Here is a 16,928-nt window from a genome sequence, read left to right as displayed (position 1 = left end):
TCTTCTAAAAACCCCAGGGCCTTGCATATGTTAAGCAAGTGCTCTGCCACTGAACCTGATACCAGCCCACATCTTACATCTATAAAGACATAATTATGCTAAATAACACTGTGAATAACAGTGTACAACAAAGCGTGTTTTTATTGAGTTTGTTGTTAAAATGGCATTGAAAAGAATGGGAAATTCAATGCTTTACAATATGAGGGGTAGAAAATGCTTTACAATAAGATATGGTTGTAAAAATACAGAGTAGGTTACTGAATTAAAAATGCAAATTGTTCAGCTACACAGTGGAAAAAATATGTAGTTTTTTATAATAGTCTATATGTAAAAATGCATTAGGAGATTTTGTTAAATATTCTATGAGTCTGTATTATTACGCATATGCCAGAAAAAGCTTACACAGTTTTAGTCTCCATTTACCAGAAGTTCTACCAAGTGTCACTCATAGTATACAAGTCTTAGACTATGAATTTGGAGTCTGCGTTTGTTGCATCATCCAGATAACCTGGAGCACATTCAGGAGTGACCAAGACAGTGAACCATCTCAAAATCATGTAGATTAGGAAAACCTGAACAAGGTGTGGGAGTTTTTCTTAAAGGTATGTCAAGGAGTATATATCTATATAAAAATGGTTAAAACATCAGCTCTGTAAAAAGGGGCCTTATATGTTCCCCTCAACCTCAAACCTTCTTTTTTTTTCTAATCTTCCATTGGTGAACATTTATTCTACGTGTACTGTGTTACATTTTCATCAGTCTGTGATGTACTTTGAGCATATTCCTCTCATTCTCTCCTTCCCTCCCGTTTCATCCCTCCCCCATCCTATTAGTGCCCTGTGTTCCCCTAGACAGTCTCATTCCTACCTTCATGTCATATAAACATAGAACTTGTGTGTACCATGTGAAATGTAGGAAACACAAGTAAGAGAAAATTTGATATTTGTCTTTCTGAAACTGACATCTCTTAATATGATTATCTCCTGCTGTAGCCATTTTCTTGTAAATGACATCATTTCTTCATGGTTGAAAAAAATTCCATTGTATGTATATATCACATACATTTTCTTTATCCATTCTGTGTTGATAGACACTAGTTTGGTTCTATAACTTAGCTATTGTGAATAGTGCTGCAATAAACATTGATGTGCAAGTATTTCTGTGGTATGTTGACTTGAAGTCCTTTGGAAATATTCCCAGGAGAGGTGGGGCTGGATCATGTGGCAGATCTAGTTTTATTTTATTTTGGAACTTCCATGCTAATTTCCATAGTGGTTGGAGACTAGTTTACATTCCTATCAGCAGTATATGAGGGGTCCTTTTTACCTATATCTTTGCCAATATTTATTGTTACTTGTTTTCTTAATGACTCCCATTCTTACTAGAGTGAAATGGAATCTCAATGTAGTTTTAATTTGCATTTCTCTGATGACTGGTAATTGTGAATACTAGTCCAAAATACTTCAAGTCAACCTCAAAGTTTCTGATCCCTCATTGCTTTGATTTATTATTTTTTTCTTGGACAAATCACTATTAGTATACTGTATATTCTACTTATTGTTATTTGGTTCCCATTTCCAAATTCTTACTGTGATACAAGTGACACGAAGACAGGATTTTCAGGTTGTATCTGCCATATTTTATTCACTTACTACTTTAACCCTTGTGTTTAAAAAAGGGCCTGGTTTATAGTGTTTAACAAATACTTTCTGAATGATGAATAGCTATAAGAATTATAACTATAACCAATGGTAGAAAGCTCAAGGGATTAAAATTTTATTCCTAATGGGGAAAACTTTGTTAGAAAAATTAAAATTTGAATATTCTGGATCAGAAACTAGTGAATGCTCAGACTTTGGATGTGTTTTAAAGCATATGCTTCTTGAGTGAATGCTTAGTATACATACTGTAGACATTGTGAAAATAAGAATTTGATACCTGTTTTCATGATTAAATTCTTTAATTAATAAATTTGAATAAATTTATTAAAACAGTGAGAGTCAATAAATTCTCAAGTTAAACTTAAAGTTCTATGTATGATCTATGGCATAATACTGCTTGGTTTTAAAGTTTGAGAAGTGCATATAGCAATCTTTCTCATTTTCTGTTAATATGTTTTTTTAAAGCAGTGATTCGGAAACACAGTCCTCTCAAAATTTGGGAACCTTTATTGTGGAAACATCCCAGAAAATAAGCCTTGGAGAAGGTGGCAGAGACCAGAAAGACAGTGATCAGACAGAAGATGGGCAAGCACAAGGAAAAGAAGTGCAAACATACTCACATACAGATGACAAGACTTCTAAGGTAGACAAGACATTTTGTTTCATTTAAGCTATGTCTTAAAGTTTATCTCATGCTCTATAACAAATCAGTAAATTTTGCCATTCATTACAGTAAAATCCTTAAAATTAAGTCTGTTTTAAAGTAGATATTAAAAATACTACATTTGCAGGCTGAAAAGATGGCTCAGTGGTTAAGAACATTGGGTGCTCTTGCAGAGGACCTAGGTTCAGTTTCCAGCACCCTCATGGCAGCTAACAACTGTCTCTAACTCCAGTTCCAGGGAATCTGACACTGTTTTCTGGCCTCTGTGGGCATTGCATGTATGTCATGCACTTAGATACATGCAGGCAAAACACTTGACTGTACACAGAAAATAATTTTTTTTGTCTTTTTGAGGCAGGATCCATCTGTAGCCTCACCTAATCTGGAGCTCACTATGTAGACCAGGCTAGCTTTGGTCTCATGGAAATCTGTCTGCCTCTGCCTCCCAAGTGCTGGGATAAAATAAAATAAAAAAAAATGTTTTAAAGTACTCACTTTTGAAGTATCTTGAGTAACAATTTTCTATATTTCCATAGATAAATAAATAGAAAATAAATACTATGCTTATAAATCTTAGGATATTTATAATCTCAAGCAAAGGAAAGAAAAAAAACTTCTAATAAATTCATTATTATAATGTTTTTAAATTTATGAAATATCCTCCCTCTGCTTCGCTGGGCCTGCATGACCTGCAGCAGGCCTCTCTCCTACCCACAGGCTTCTCTCCGGGGTAAGTCCATTGCGCCCTCTGCACAGTGACTTCCCCAGCCTCATTCACCCTCCCATCTCCACCTCTGTTCTCTCCTCCGAGTTTGGGCCCTGCTCCAATCCTTGTCTTGGGGCCCCAGACAGCTGGGGAACCAATACTGCTCCCTGATCCTTTTCATCCAGACCAATGGTAGTGTCTACTCTGGGGCCAAGGAGCACTGCTTCTGGGCCTGGCCCCACCCTCACCTCCATCTGCTTCCCTGGGCCTGCACCACCTGCCAGCTTCTTTCTGGGACACTGGGGCTGACCTTTCCTCTTCCTGATCCTTTGCATCCAGACCAACCCAGCTCCTCAGTGCAGTCCCCAGGAGGCCTTCAGGCCTCTTCCCGCACCCATCTGACTTTCCATCTCTTGGTGGCAGGGCCACCAGCTGCCCTAGACCAGCATCTTTCTTGGGCCAGGCTCCCAGGCCAGTCCAACTCCCAAATTCCTGAGGCCAAAATTGTTCCTGGAGGGATTCAGAACTTAGGAGAAAGCCTGAAAACATCTGACCCTCATCTGAATTTGGCCTCTGTGGGAACTCCTGAAGACAAAAGCAATCCGGCCACTCCAATCTAAAATCAAAGGAAGAGAACCAGAAGCTTAGATGAACCAGCTCTTCATGCCCAAAAAGTAAACCACAAAGACACATAAAGTTCACAAAAAGAAGCAGACCTAAACTTGAAGGCCTGTGTCTCACACAAGAATCAGAAACTACAAAAGAAATTCACATGTCGAAATCACAGAGAAAAAATAATAACATGAAAAACCAAAATAATATAGCCCCACCAAATACCAGTAGTACTCTAGAGGAGTATAATGAGAACCCCCTAGAGATAATGCAGGACATGGAACTCAAAATAACAATTATAAACATGGTAAAAGAATTCAGTGAATTTAAACAACACACAAATAAAGAAATCAAAGACCTGAAAGAAGATAGGGATAAACTTCTGAATGAATTCAGAAAAGTTAGAAATAGTGAAGAATACTCAGGCTGAAATGAAGAAGGAAGTAAAACACTCAGTAAGCCAATTAGAAATGACAGGAGAAAGCCTCACCACTAGGATGAATGAAATGGAAAACATGGTATCAAGACTGGAAGATAAAGTGGACAAACGAGACCACACAAGCAAAGACTATGAAAAATTTAAGAAATCAAAAGAATGGAATATGCAGAAATTGAGTGACACCATAAAAAGACCAAACGTACGAATCATAGGCATACAGGAAGAAGAAGAATCCCAAGATAATGGGATGGACCAGATCTTCAGCAGAATCGTGGAAGAAAATTTCCCAAAATTGAAGAAAGACATGCCTATACAAATACAAGAAGCATATAGAACACCAAAGAGACAGGACCAGGAAAGAAACTCTCCATGGCACGTCATAGTCAAAACAGCAAACATACAAAGCAAAGAGAGAATAATGAAAGCTGCAAAAGAAAAATAAGTCACATTAAAAAGTAAAACACATCAGAATTACAGCTGACCTTTCAGTGCCAACTATGAAAGCCAGAAGAGCCTGGACCAAAGTATTCCCAGTTGTAAATGACCACAGATGACAACCCAGATTACTTTACCCAGCCAAAATGTCTATTGTAGTCAAAGGGGAGTGATGAATCTTCCATGATATAAAAAGGCTGAAAGAAATCATGTCCAGAAAACCAGCCCTTGAGAGAGTTCTTGAAGCAATACAAAAAGTACAGCTACATTATGAAAGTATATAGAAATAAAAATGACAGGATTCAATACTCATCTTTCATTAATAACTTTAAATATTAATGGACTGAACTACCTAGTCAAAAGACAGACTAGGTGAATGGGTTAAGAAACAAAACCCATCTTTTTGTGGTCTCCAAGAAACCCATCTCACTTTCAAGGACAGACACTATCTTAAATTGACAGGATGGAAAAAAATATACCAAGCAAATGGTACTAAGAAAAAAGCAGGCATAGCTATTCTAATATCTGACAAAAGAGACTTTAAACAAAACCTAATCAGAAGAGATAAAGAGGGCCACTTCATTCTGATCAAAGGAACAATAAATCAAGAAGACATTACAATCCTGAATATATACTCACCAAACTCTGGTGCACCCAACTTCATAAAAACAATACTACAGGACTTTAAGACCCAGATTAACCCCAACTCATTAATAGTAGGGGACTTCAATACCCCACTGTTTCCATTAGATAGGTCAACAGGGCAGAGAGATAATAGAGAGAGAGACATCTGAATTAAACAATACCATATATCAAATGGACTTAACAGACATCTACCGAGTATTCCACCCAAGCACCAAAGGACATACTTTACTCAGCACCTCATGGAACGTTCTCCAAAACTGAGCATGTACTGGAGCACAAAACAAACCTCAACAAATACAAAAAGATTGAAATAACTCCATGCATTCTATCAGACCACAATGCAATAAAGCTTACAATCAATACCCAAAGAAGCCCTAATCACCACATGAACACATGGAGATTAAACAACACACTCCTGAATGATGTATGGGTCAAAAGAGAAATTAAGAAAGAAATAAAAGTATTCATGGAATTAAATGAAAAGACAGTATAACACGACTAAACCTCTGGGACATGCTGAAAGCAGTTCTAAGAGGGAAGCTTATAGATCTAAGTGCCTACATGAAAAAATCAGAAAGAACACAAATGAGTTAACATTGCAACTCAACACACTTGAAAAGCAACAGCAAACGAAACCCAAACCCAGCAGACAAGAAGAAGTAACAAAAATCAGGGAAGAAATTATTGAAATTGAAACAAAGAAAACGATACAAAGAATCAACAACTCCAAGAGCTGGTTCTTTGAAAAGATAAACAAGATTGACAGACCACTAGCCCAGTTAACCAAAAGAAATAAAGAGCACCTCCAAACCAACAAAAGCAGAGATGAAAGGGGAAACATCACAACAGACACCAGAAAGATACAGAACATTAGAAGGGAATATTTAAAAACCTATATGCTACTAAATGTGAAAACCTAAAAGAAATGGATGATATCTAAAGGCATGGGAACCACCAAAACTAAACCAGGAAGAGATTAACAGCTTAAACAGACCCATAGCAGAAAAAGAAATTGAAACAGTAACACAAAACATCCCACCTAAAAAAAGCCCAGGACCAGATGGATTCACAGCAGAATTCTATCAGACATTTAAAGAAGATCTGCATCCAATATTACTTATTTAATTCAAAAAGATAGAAATGGAGGGAGAACTTCCAAATTCCTTCTATGAAGCCAGCATCACTCTAATACCAAAGCCAGGTAAAGATACAACCAAAAAAGAAAACTATAGACCCATATCCTTAATGAACATAGATGCAAAAATTCTCAACAAGATACTTGAATCCACATACAGACACACATCAAAAAGATCATACACCATTGATCAAGTCGGCTTTATCCCATAGATGCAGGGGTGGTTCAATATACGTAAGTCAATAAACGTCATAAATCATATAAATGGGCTCAAAGACAAGAGCCACATGGTCATCTCAATAAATGCAGAGAAGGCCTTTGACAATATTCAACATGCATTTATGTTCAAAGTCCTAGAGGGAATTGGACTGGAGGGAACATACCTCAACATAATTAAAGCCATATATAACAAAACCACAGCCAACATCATTCTAAATGGAGAAAAACTGGAAGCATTCCCATTGAAATCAGGAACCAGACAAGGCTGTCCACTGTCCCCACTTCTCTTTAACATAGTGCTTGACACTCTTGCAAGAGCAATAAGACAAGAGAAAGAAGTTAAAGGAATAATAATTGGAAAAGAAGAGAACAAATTATCCATTTTTGCAGATGATATGATATTATATTTGAGGGACACCAAAAATTCCACCCCAAAACTCCTAGAAATTATTAACACGTTCAGTAAAGTGGCAGGTTACAAAATTAACCTACAAAAGTCTATAGCCTTTCTATATACCAATAACAAACAATCAGAGAAAGAGCACATGGAGACACTCCCATTCATAATAGCTGCAAAAAAAAAATAAAATATCTCGGCGTAATCCTGACCAAAGACATTAAAGATCTCTACAATGAAAAATTTAAATCTTTAAAGAAAGAAATTGAGGAAGACATCAAAAGATGGAACGACCTCCCATGCTCATGGATTGGAAGAATTAATATTGTGAAAATGACCATCCTACCAAGAGTCATATATAGATTCAATGCAATGCGAATCAAAATCCCCATGACATTTTTCACAGAATTGGAAAAAACTATTCTAAGGTTCATATGGAAGCAAAAAGACCTCGGCTAGCCAAAACAACCCTGAGCACTAAGAGCAATGCTTTACAACATGGTACTGGCACAAAAATAGACCCATAGACAAATGGAACAAAATTGAAGACCCAAATATGAGCAAATGGAATTTCAGCCACCTGATATTTGACAAAGGGGCCAAGAACATTAACTGGAGGAAAGACAGCATGTTCAGCAAATGGTGCTGGCAAAACTGGATCTCCACTTGTAGAAGAATGAAACCAAACCCCTATCTTTCACCCTGCACAAAAGTCAATTCCAAATGGCTCAAAGACCTCAATGTAAAGCCTGAAACTCTGAAACTATTAGAAGAAAACATGGGGAAAAACCTACAAGATATAGGCGTAAGAAAGGATTTTCTAAACTGGACATCAATTGCTCAGGTAACGGGCAAGAATTAACAAATGGGACCTCATTAAACTGAAAAGATTCTGTACATCAAAGAAGACAACCAAGGAAGCAAACAGAAAACCAAGAGAATGGGAGAAAATCTTCACCAGCGACACATCTCACAGAGGTTTAATAACCAGAATTTATAATGAACTCAAAAACAGGGAACCAAGACAAGAAGCAACCCAATTAAAAGATGGACTAAGGAGCTGAACAGAGAGTTCTCAAAAGAAGTAAAGATGGCTATGAAACATCTTAAAAGAGGTTCAACATCACTAATCATTAGGGGAATGCAAATTAAAACCACTTTAAGATTTCACCTTACCCCAGTCAGACTGGCTAAGATCAAGAAAACAAATGATACTAAATGTTGGAAAGGATGTGGGGAAAGAGGAAAACTGATCCACTGCTGGTGAGGCTGCAAACTGGTTCAACCCCTGTGGAAAACAGTATGGAGAATTCTTCAAAAACTACAAATGAACCTACCATTTGACCCAGTTATACCACTCCTTGGCTTATACCCAAAGAACTCATCCTATTGCAGAGACACATGTGCATCCATGTTTGTTGCTGCTCTTTTCACAATAGCTAAGAGATGGAAGCAACCTAAGTGTCCCTCAGTTGATGAGTGGATAATGAAAATGTGGTTCATTTATACGATGGAGTTTTACTCAGCAGTAAAGAAAGATGAAATCATGAAATTTGCAGGTAAATGGATGGAATTAGAAACTGTTATACTAAGTGAAGTAACACAGACTCAGAAAAATAAATTGACATGTGTTCTCCCTCATATGTGGATCCTAGAAGCAGAGTTTGATAAATAAGTATGCCACCAGACATGACTACAGGACCCAGGATAATGGAAAGTAAACAGGGAGGTAAAGGAAAAGAAAGAACCTGAAAGAGAACAGTAGGAAACAGGCCTTAATAAGGGAGATATGGATAAAAATTGGGTTAGTTTAAGGGAGGGGGGAGGGAAGGGTATACAAGGAACCTGTGGGTTAGAGGGAAAGAAGGAGATCAAGAGAGGTAGGACCATAGGAGCGCATAAGTAATGCCTAGCTAGTTTAAAAATAAAAGACAGCGAGAACCATATTAGTCCAACAACCTACTGACAAATTGTACATAGCAGATCAAGAAATATATGTCTAGGTAAGGTTTATCTGAGAACAACTGGTCTTTGCCCAAGATTTATCTACATGACACACAGTAATTAAAAATACCAGCCTGGTGGAACTAACCTTCTTGGGTGTTTAACAGACATACTTTGGGGCCTATAATAATTTTGTCAGAGTGACATAAAGGACACTTTTTGCTCCTTGCCCTCCTAGGTCAACTCGTTCCAGGGAACTGTGACCATCTCTCAAAATGCCCTATAATGGTGGTGGGTCACCTGTCCTCTTGATCAAAGAGGCGGAGGAGACCCCCACGAGATGGACTTGAACCATCTATAAAAAGGAGGGTCAACACAGAGGAATCATTTCCTTCATGCTTCCAAGTGAAGCCAACGTGGTCAAGTAGGACCTTTGACTTATCTTTACATAGGCAGAACTTGTCAAAGAAAGGAGCCAGGGGCTCCCCCCAAGCCTATGTGACCCCATCAAACGATTTTAAGAGTAAAAATAAATCAGTTTATCTGGATCAACTGTATGGCCTTAAATACCCAGAAGGAAAGTATAACCAAAAATTAAAGGGGCCAATATAATTTCATAAGAGTCCATATGTATAGCTAAAGGCTACATAAGAAGCAGCAATGCCAAACAGGCGATACCTTCTTTTGAGTTGTTGGCCATGGTGGCCAAAGGGATTCCCAGATAGTAACCCAGCATAGAACTGGGTAAATGAACAGCAGACCCCAATCTTATCCAAAGGAATATAGACAGCTGATTACCGCTAGATGAGGAGCAGCTGACCCTCCTAAAACAAAGACCTCTAGATAGGCTGACTAGATTCACCAGAAGGGCAGGTAGTGCGGAATGGCTGGGGGTGCCGATGGTGTGGCAGACAGTAGCAGGGATATCAGAGTATAAGGGCTCTGGTTGGGGGAGGGTGGCTATGGGAGGGTGCTACCTGGGAAGTGGTGTATAAATAAATAAAAAAGGAAAAAATAATTCTTCAAAGCATAAAAATTTGCTCCTTATTTATTAGTAGATGTGAAAAACATTACCATTGAAATCTACCTGATGACTTTATATCCATGCTTAGATTTCAGAAAGTAACCAACTGTGACTAGCAATAATCTGATATATAGAAATTAGAAATGTATATGCAAACATCTTAATGTCAATTGCATTGAAAATGAATTTTTCTCTATGACACTCTGTATTTTAATAAAGAAATGGAGTTCCTTTTTAAAGTTTAAAACCTCATTTAATTTTATGTCTTATAGGGGTTATACGGAGTACAATATTGTATAACTGTATCAATTCAACTGTAAACCTAAAAATTTACAGCCAATTTTGAAAGAGGAAAAAAAATTATGAAATATATCAAATGAGGAAATTTCTGCTTTTATGTTAGCCTTCAGTATGGTAAAGTCATTTATTCTAATTATATTCCCGTTGCCTAACTAGTGATCAATAGATCATTTTACAGAACAATTATTTTGGGGCTGAAGCAGAAGAATTAAGAATACTAGGTCAGCCAGCTTTACATAGTGAGAGACCAAACCTCAAAAATAATAATTTTTAAGAATCCGTCGATTCTAATTTGTGCCGCCCATATACTCTCAGGTGTGTGATTGCTACTGGAGCATGGTCAGTGTATCACTCTTCAAGAAAATTGACTCTCTCCTGAGAGAAGTTGGGGTGAGGTGACTCTAATCAAAATATATTGTATAAAATTATCAAAGAACTCATAAAATGAGGAAGTTAATAATGTTTTTGCATTTTGCCTCATTATTTAAGCCTATTTAAAAAAAAAACTTTTTAATTGAATGTTTGCAATTTTCATATAATATAGTCTGATGGTATTTAGATCCCTTTCCCTATCCACACCTCTCCCTACTTCCCTTGCCGAATGGAATATACTCTCCTTTATATTTAATATGGCCTATTTTAGAGTCTAATTTGTGTCCTTAAAAGTCCTTCAGTGTGGGTCCATTCACCAGGCTGACTAAGAATCCCATCCCTGTAAGATCCTGTCTTTCCATCTCTCAGAACTGTCAATTGTCAAAGGTTCCTTAGGTTGGGCTGGGATTCGGTACCTACTTCCAGTGTCCAGGCTGAGATTTTGTCTGGTTTGAGCTTGCATAGGACTTGTGCATGCTCTCACCATTGTTGTGAATTCACATGTGTAACTGATCAGCTGTCTGGAAGACTCTGTTTCCTTGTGGTCATCCACCTCCTCTGGCTCTTACAATCTTTCTGCCTCCTCTTCTGCAGTGATCCCTTATCCTTAGGAGGCAGAGTTTTGACACAGGTGTCCTATTCAGGGTTTAGCACGCTGTAGTCCCTTGTTCTTTAAACATTGACCAGTTGTTGGTTTCTATGTTTATCACCATCTGCTGTATAAGGAAACTTCTCATGAAGGTGAAAGGTGAGAGATGCATTCATCCTATATGTAGAGGTTACACTGAAGATGTGTCACTTATGGTTAAGTGTCTCACGGACACTTATTTTCTGTGTTATGATGGCTGTTTTCTTGTTGCAATTATGCCTATCAGCTTAATGAGTCTGTAAATAAAAGCTCAAATACCCATTCACATAATAAGCAAATTCAAACTATTTTGGTTAAATTTATGCTGTTGATAGAAAAAGCAATGATCAAACTGTCACCGATGTGTTTGGAAAATATTAGAATCCATCACTAACCCTGGAATAACCATTATCTTGACTTTAATTCAATCACTCCCCTTTCATTCTAACTGTACCTTCCATTAAGGGTATCACTAATTTCCCTGTTTCGAACATTGTGAAGCCTATCATAAGAAGGACTTTTTTGCTTTCTTGTGTTCCCTGTACACAGAGCTCATTATTTCACTATCTGAATATACTTTGTCAAGTCTGTTTTTGGAGTTTGAAATATGTCCGCTTGGATTTCCTGCAAATAATCCTGCAATGAATACATTTCTTTTGTTGAAAAAGTGTGATCGATTCTATAATAAAGGCAGAAGTGAATTACTGTGGTGTGGTTGATAAGTTTCTAAGATTTTCGTTGGTCATTTTTATTTTCCAAAATATGGTGCCACTTCATTGCACCCACTAGCAGGTTGTAGAAATCTCATGGACACTTGGTATATTAGACATCCCATTTCATTCACTTTTGTGTGTATATTGAGGTTTATCACTGAGAGGGTTATTTAAGTTGCTGCAGTTATTAAAATAGAGCCCTTTGTGGTTATTGACCATTTAGAATTCTTTAGTAAATTGTCTATTTATGTGTTTATCCATTGTATAAAGAAGTTATCCACATTTTTCTTATATATGGGATATGCTGTGTATGGAACCTTGTTGACTGTCATACACATCTTTTCCTATTCCGGAGTAATCTTTTTTGCCTTTCTTAATGGAGTCTTTAAAAGAAGATAGCATATTAATTCTAATATGGTCCATTTTATAATTTTCCCCTTTATGAATAGAACTTTTGTATTTACTGTATCATCTTTCCCTATCCCTACCTTAGTTGTGTTTTTATACTGCTGCCTCTGCTCTCTTTCTAATTTACTGTTTTGATTTTCATGTCACTGGCATTGATATTTTTCATGTGATGTAAGGTAGGAATTCAGTCTTACATTTCTCCTCCCGTGCTCACTGGAGCCACAGTTATCATAAACTACCCCCACTATGTTCAACTGTACCTCCTTTGTCGTAAATCAGATTGCATCGTTTGCATGTGGCTACATCTCTATGCTTTTTCTTATATTTAACTCAACGAATAATGTCTCAGTACTGCTATTTTATATACTCTGGATTGCTAATGGAACAAATCTCCCCTGCACCCTTGCTCTTTTACAGTTTCTTCATTAGTCTTTCCCCTTTACTCTTCAAAATGAATTTAGTATCAGTATGTATTTAACCAAAAATCCTCTGTGAATTTCAGTAATGGCACTATTCAAGTGAACTAATAGAAATCACTTGAAAGTTGTGAGAGAAAGAAGCAAACCAGATAGCAACCGCAAGGCTTGAGATTTAACATTCTGTTGAATTCTCTGAGTCTTCATTTTGCTTCATATGTACTGGCCTTATACTGAGAAACCTGCACCCTGTAAACTCCACTAGTTCAGATAGTAAAAGTTCCCAATTATACCATGCTCTTTCTAGCCAGAGGGTCAAGAAAGGACTAGTTTAGCAAGATAGAAAACTTTACATAATAACTGCCCTATTCCAGTCAAATACCGTGGAAATATAACCCCACCTGTACCACTATCATTAAAGGACTAGCATGAACATAGACTTTCCTGTCACTTATCTATAAGGAGCAATCACTCATCTCTCTTCCTTCCATCTGAGTAAAGTTCAAGAAGACCAATAGGAAAGCTAACGGTAATGACTCCCTCTTCTCATTTCACTGGAGACCACAAAGAAGTCCTGGACATGGCTCTCTATCCAAGAGAAAAGATATACTCTTTTTCCTTACTATCAGGATGGTTTCATAAGCCAAGCACAGAGATGGGGACTTTCATTAACTCATATCTAACAAGCCCTCAAGCCTCCTCATGTTGTCATAGTAGGCCAAGCAAGAGCACTAACAAGACTTCTTCTGTCTCCCAGCTACAGTAGTATCAGCACAGGCCCATTGGGGAGCCTGAACTTCTACCCCACAAAGCAATAATGAGGTGCCCCTATGGTGTCTACAGAGACTGGACTTGCACTCGCAATTTGTGTAATTGATGGTGTGCCTCTTGTCCCAACAGTGAAATATGAAAAGTCTGCTCAAACAAAATGTAAATAATATCCAGTCTCAATACATAGTGTCCAATATATTCAGGAGACAATTGAAAATCAGTCATCATATTAAGAATCAACAATATCGCAACTTTTATAAGAAAAGACAGTCAACAAAAGACAAAAGCATGATGATAAATGTGGAATTATATGACATGCATTTTAAACCAGTTTTCACAATCAGTGCTCAGCAAGCAATTACGCACAAGCTGAAAACATGGAAAAATACAATATATTAATGAAGTCTTAGCAAAGAAAGATAATAAAAGATCCAAATAACAATTACAGAACTGAAAAATAGCTGTTCTTTGTTTTCCCCACAAGGGTAGCAGACATCATCTCTCAAAATTGGCTTAGTTTAGATATAAAAATGGTACTCTTACCCAACAAGAAAGCAGGAAACCTTATGCACACGATGAAATAAGAAATTTTAGAAGTGAATCTACTGAAGTTTAGCAACTGATCTTTGACAAAGATACAAATATATTTCAGTTAAGGAATCCAGTCTGTTACTGGACCAATTGGATATCCCTAAGCAAAAACCTATATCTAAATCTCACACTGTGTATGTAAGCTAACTTGATGCATCAACCGATACAATTGTTGAAACTTTTAGTTGGACATGCAACGGAAAATCTTCGGGACTTAGTGTTTGTTATTGATTCAGTAACAAAAGCATGATCCATAAGTGAAAGCCTGAGTTAGATTTAATCAAAATTAACAGGTTTTGTTCTGGAAAAAGTCCTTCTTAGAAGATGAGAAGTCAAAATAGAAATAATGCTTACCACCCACATATCTCATAAACATTTCACATGGTGAATTATAAAACAAATCTGAAGCCAGGCATGGTGGACCATGCTAAACTTTAGGGAAATATAGGTTAAGATCATTAATCATGAAGTAGGGTCTTTAAGAAAGTTAATTTTGTAATAAGAAATAGCCAAGCTTTGTGGGCACAATTGTAACCCCAGCACTTGGGAGGTGGAGGTAGGATTAGGAGTTCAAATTCGTCCCAAACTACACTGGGAATTTGAGGCCAGCCTGGGCTACATGGGCCATATCTTAAAAAAGTAAATTCTAGGATCTCAGCAGACTGCCAAAGAGTGCTGGGTTCTGGCCTCCCTTTGTCATAGGGGCTGAGAATGCAGGGGCCTGCCTGAGAGAATCCAGATCCTGCCTCCATGTGGTGATGAGCTTCCCCTAATTGTGCCATACCCATCCTCTTACCTGGGATTTCCTGGGGCCCCTCCTGAGTCCCCAGGGCAGATCTGGCTTTAGTAGGCTAAGGCTGAGGTCCTAGCAGACAGCCTGAGAAGGTGGGCTCCGACTTCCATCAGTGTAGCGGCTGTGATCTCAGCATACCACCAGAATGTGCCAGGTTCTGGGCTGAGAACACAGCAGACCAACTGAGAGTCCCCAACTCGCCCCCTTTTAGGAGATTTCCCAAATTTTCTCTGAGTTCCTGCTAATAGGGGTCCAAACCTTAGAAAGAAGCCTGAGTGTACATGATTGGAACCTGGCTTGGGCTTTTTTGGGTGCTCCCAAATAGCTGATCTGAAGCCATCAGTTCCCTCCAAAAGAAAACCTGAGAGAACCTGAAACCTGTACCAACCAGCTTTACACAACCAATAAGGAAATGACCTAGGCACCCTGATAATACAAACAGAAGCATTCGTCAATGTAATTCTCAAATCAGAATCATAAACAACAAAACAAAGTCACATGCCAAAATCACAACGAAAAAATAATAAAATGGAAAGCCAAAACACTATGTCCCTACCAAACTCCACGAGTCCTGTAGAAGAGTTCTACAAGGAGAACCTCCTAGAGATAACTCAGAACACTGAATTTAAAAGAACAACCATAAACATGATCAAGGAATTCAATGAATTTAAGACCACAAGAACAAACAAATCAAAGAACTAAAAGAGGATAGGGATAAACTTCTGAATGAATTCACAAAAGCAATAGAAACATTGAAAAAAACTCAGGCAGAAATGAAGAAGGAAGTACAAAACTCAATAAGCCAACGTGAAACAACAAGGGAAAGCCTCACCACTAGAATGAATGAAATGGAAAACAGAATATCAACACTGGAGGGTAAAGTTGAAGAATTGTACCACTGAAGCAAAAATTATAAAAAGAAATTTAAAAACACAGGAATGGAATATGCAAGAGATGTGGGACACCATGAAAAGACGAAATTTACAGATCATGTGAATAGAGTAAGGAGAAGAATTTCAGGTTAATGGTATTGACCAGATCTTAAACAGGATTATAGAAGAGAATTCCCTAAATTAAGGAAAGACATCCCCATACAAATACAGGAAGCATATAGAACACCAAATGGACAGAATCAGAAGAGAAACTTCCCATGACATATCCCAATAAAAACACTAAATGTACAGAACAAAGAGAGAATATTGAAAGCAGCAAAAGAAAAGTCACATACAAAGGAAAGCCCATCAGAATTACAGCTGACTTATCAGTGCAAATCATGAAAGCCAGAAGAGCCTGGACCAAGGTATTTCCAGTTCTACATGACAATAGATGCCAACCTAGAATACTTTACCCAGCAAAAATGTCTATTATAGTTGAGAGGAAAGAAAAATCTTCCATGACACAAACAGCCTGGAAGTATACATGTCCACAAAACGAGCCCTTCAAAGAATACTTGAAGCAATACAGACAGCAGAGGGAGAAAAAGCTGTACCTCAGGGGCAATGAAAGAAAATAAATAAAGGTATAATTGAGGAAACACAAAATTAGACAGAGAACACAAACAGAAATCAAAATGATGGCAACCAATACACATACTTCATAGTAACCTTAAATATAGATGGACTGAACTCCCTAGTCAAAAGACACAAGCTAAGTGAATGGATTAAGAAACAAAATCCATCTCTTTGCTGTCTGCAAGAAACTCATCTTATCTTCTAGGATATGCACTATCTTAAGGTGAAAGGATGGAAAAGAATATTCCAAGCAAAGGGCACTAAGAAACAAGCAGGAGTTGTGATTCTAATATCTGACAAAATAGACTTCAAATTAAAACTAATCAGAAGAGATAAGGAGGGTCACTTCATTCTGATCAAAGGAACAGTTAACCAAGAAGATATTTTTTTATTTTATTTATTTACAAATTCTGGTGCACCCAAATTCATAAAATCAACACTACAGGACTTTAAGACACAGATTAACCCCAACTCAGTAATAGTAGGGGACTTCAATCCCCCACTGTCCCCATTACACAGGTCAACTGGACAAAGAATAAACAGA

At 37.5% G+C, this 16,928-nt stretch overlaps 1 protein-coding gene across 7 annotated transcripts in view; it reads left to right on the top strand.

Moving 5' to 3' along the window:
- Cntln (centlein) overlaps nucleotides 1-16,928 on the top strand; it is a 327,688-nt gene that overhangs the window by 215,563 nt on the left and 95,197 nt on the right. For 5 of the 7 annotated variants that reach the window (XM_029566247.1, XM_008838743.3, XM_029566246.1 and 2 more), the window contains one exon: nucleotides 2,127-2,304. In XM_029566247.1, the coding sequence (XP_029422107.1) occupies nucleotides 2,127-2,304 (178 nt within the window). The remainder of the gene's footprint in view (nucleotides 1-2,126; nucleotides 2,305-16,928) is intronic. The other 2 variants (XM_008838744.3, XM_029566244.1) reach the window with 1 other exon arrangement.

The sequence above is a fragment of the Nannospalax galili genome, unplaced genomic scaffold, assembly GCF_000622305.1.
Source record: "Nannospalax galili isolate Female #2095 unplaced genomic scaffold, S.galili_v1.0 scaffold219, whole genome shotgun sequence".
In the NCBI taxonomy this organism is placed as follows: domain Eukaryota; kingdom Metazoa; phylum Chordata; class Mammalia; order Rodentia; family Spalacidae; genus Nannospalax; species Nannospalax galili.
This window is presented reverse-complemented; position numbering and strand designations above follow the sequence as displayed.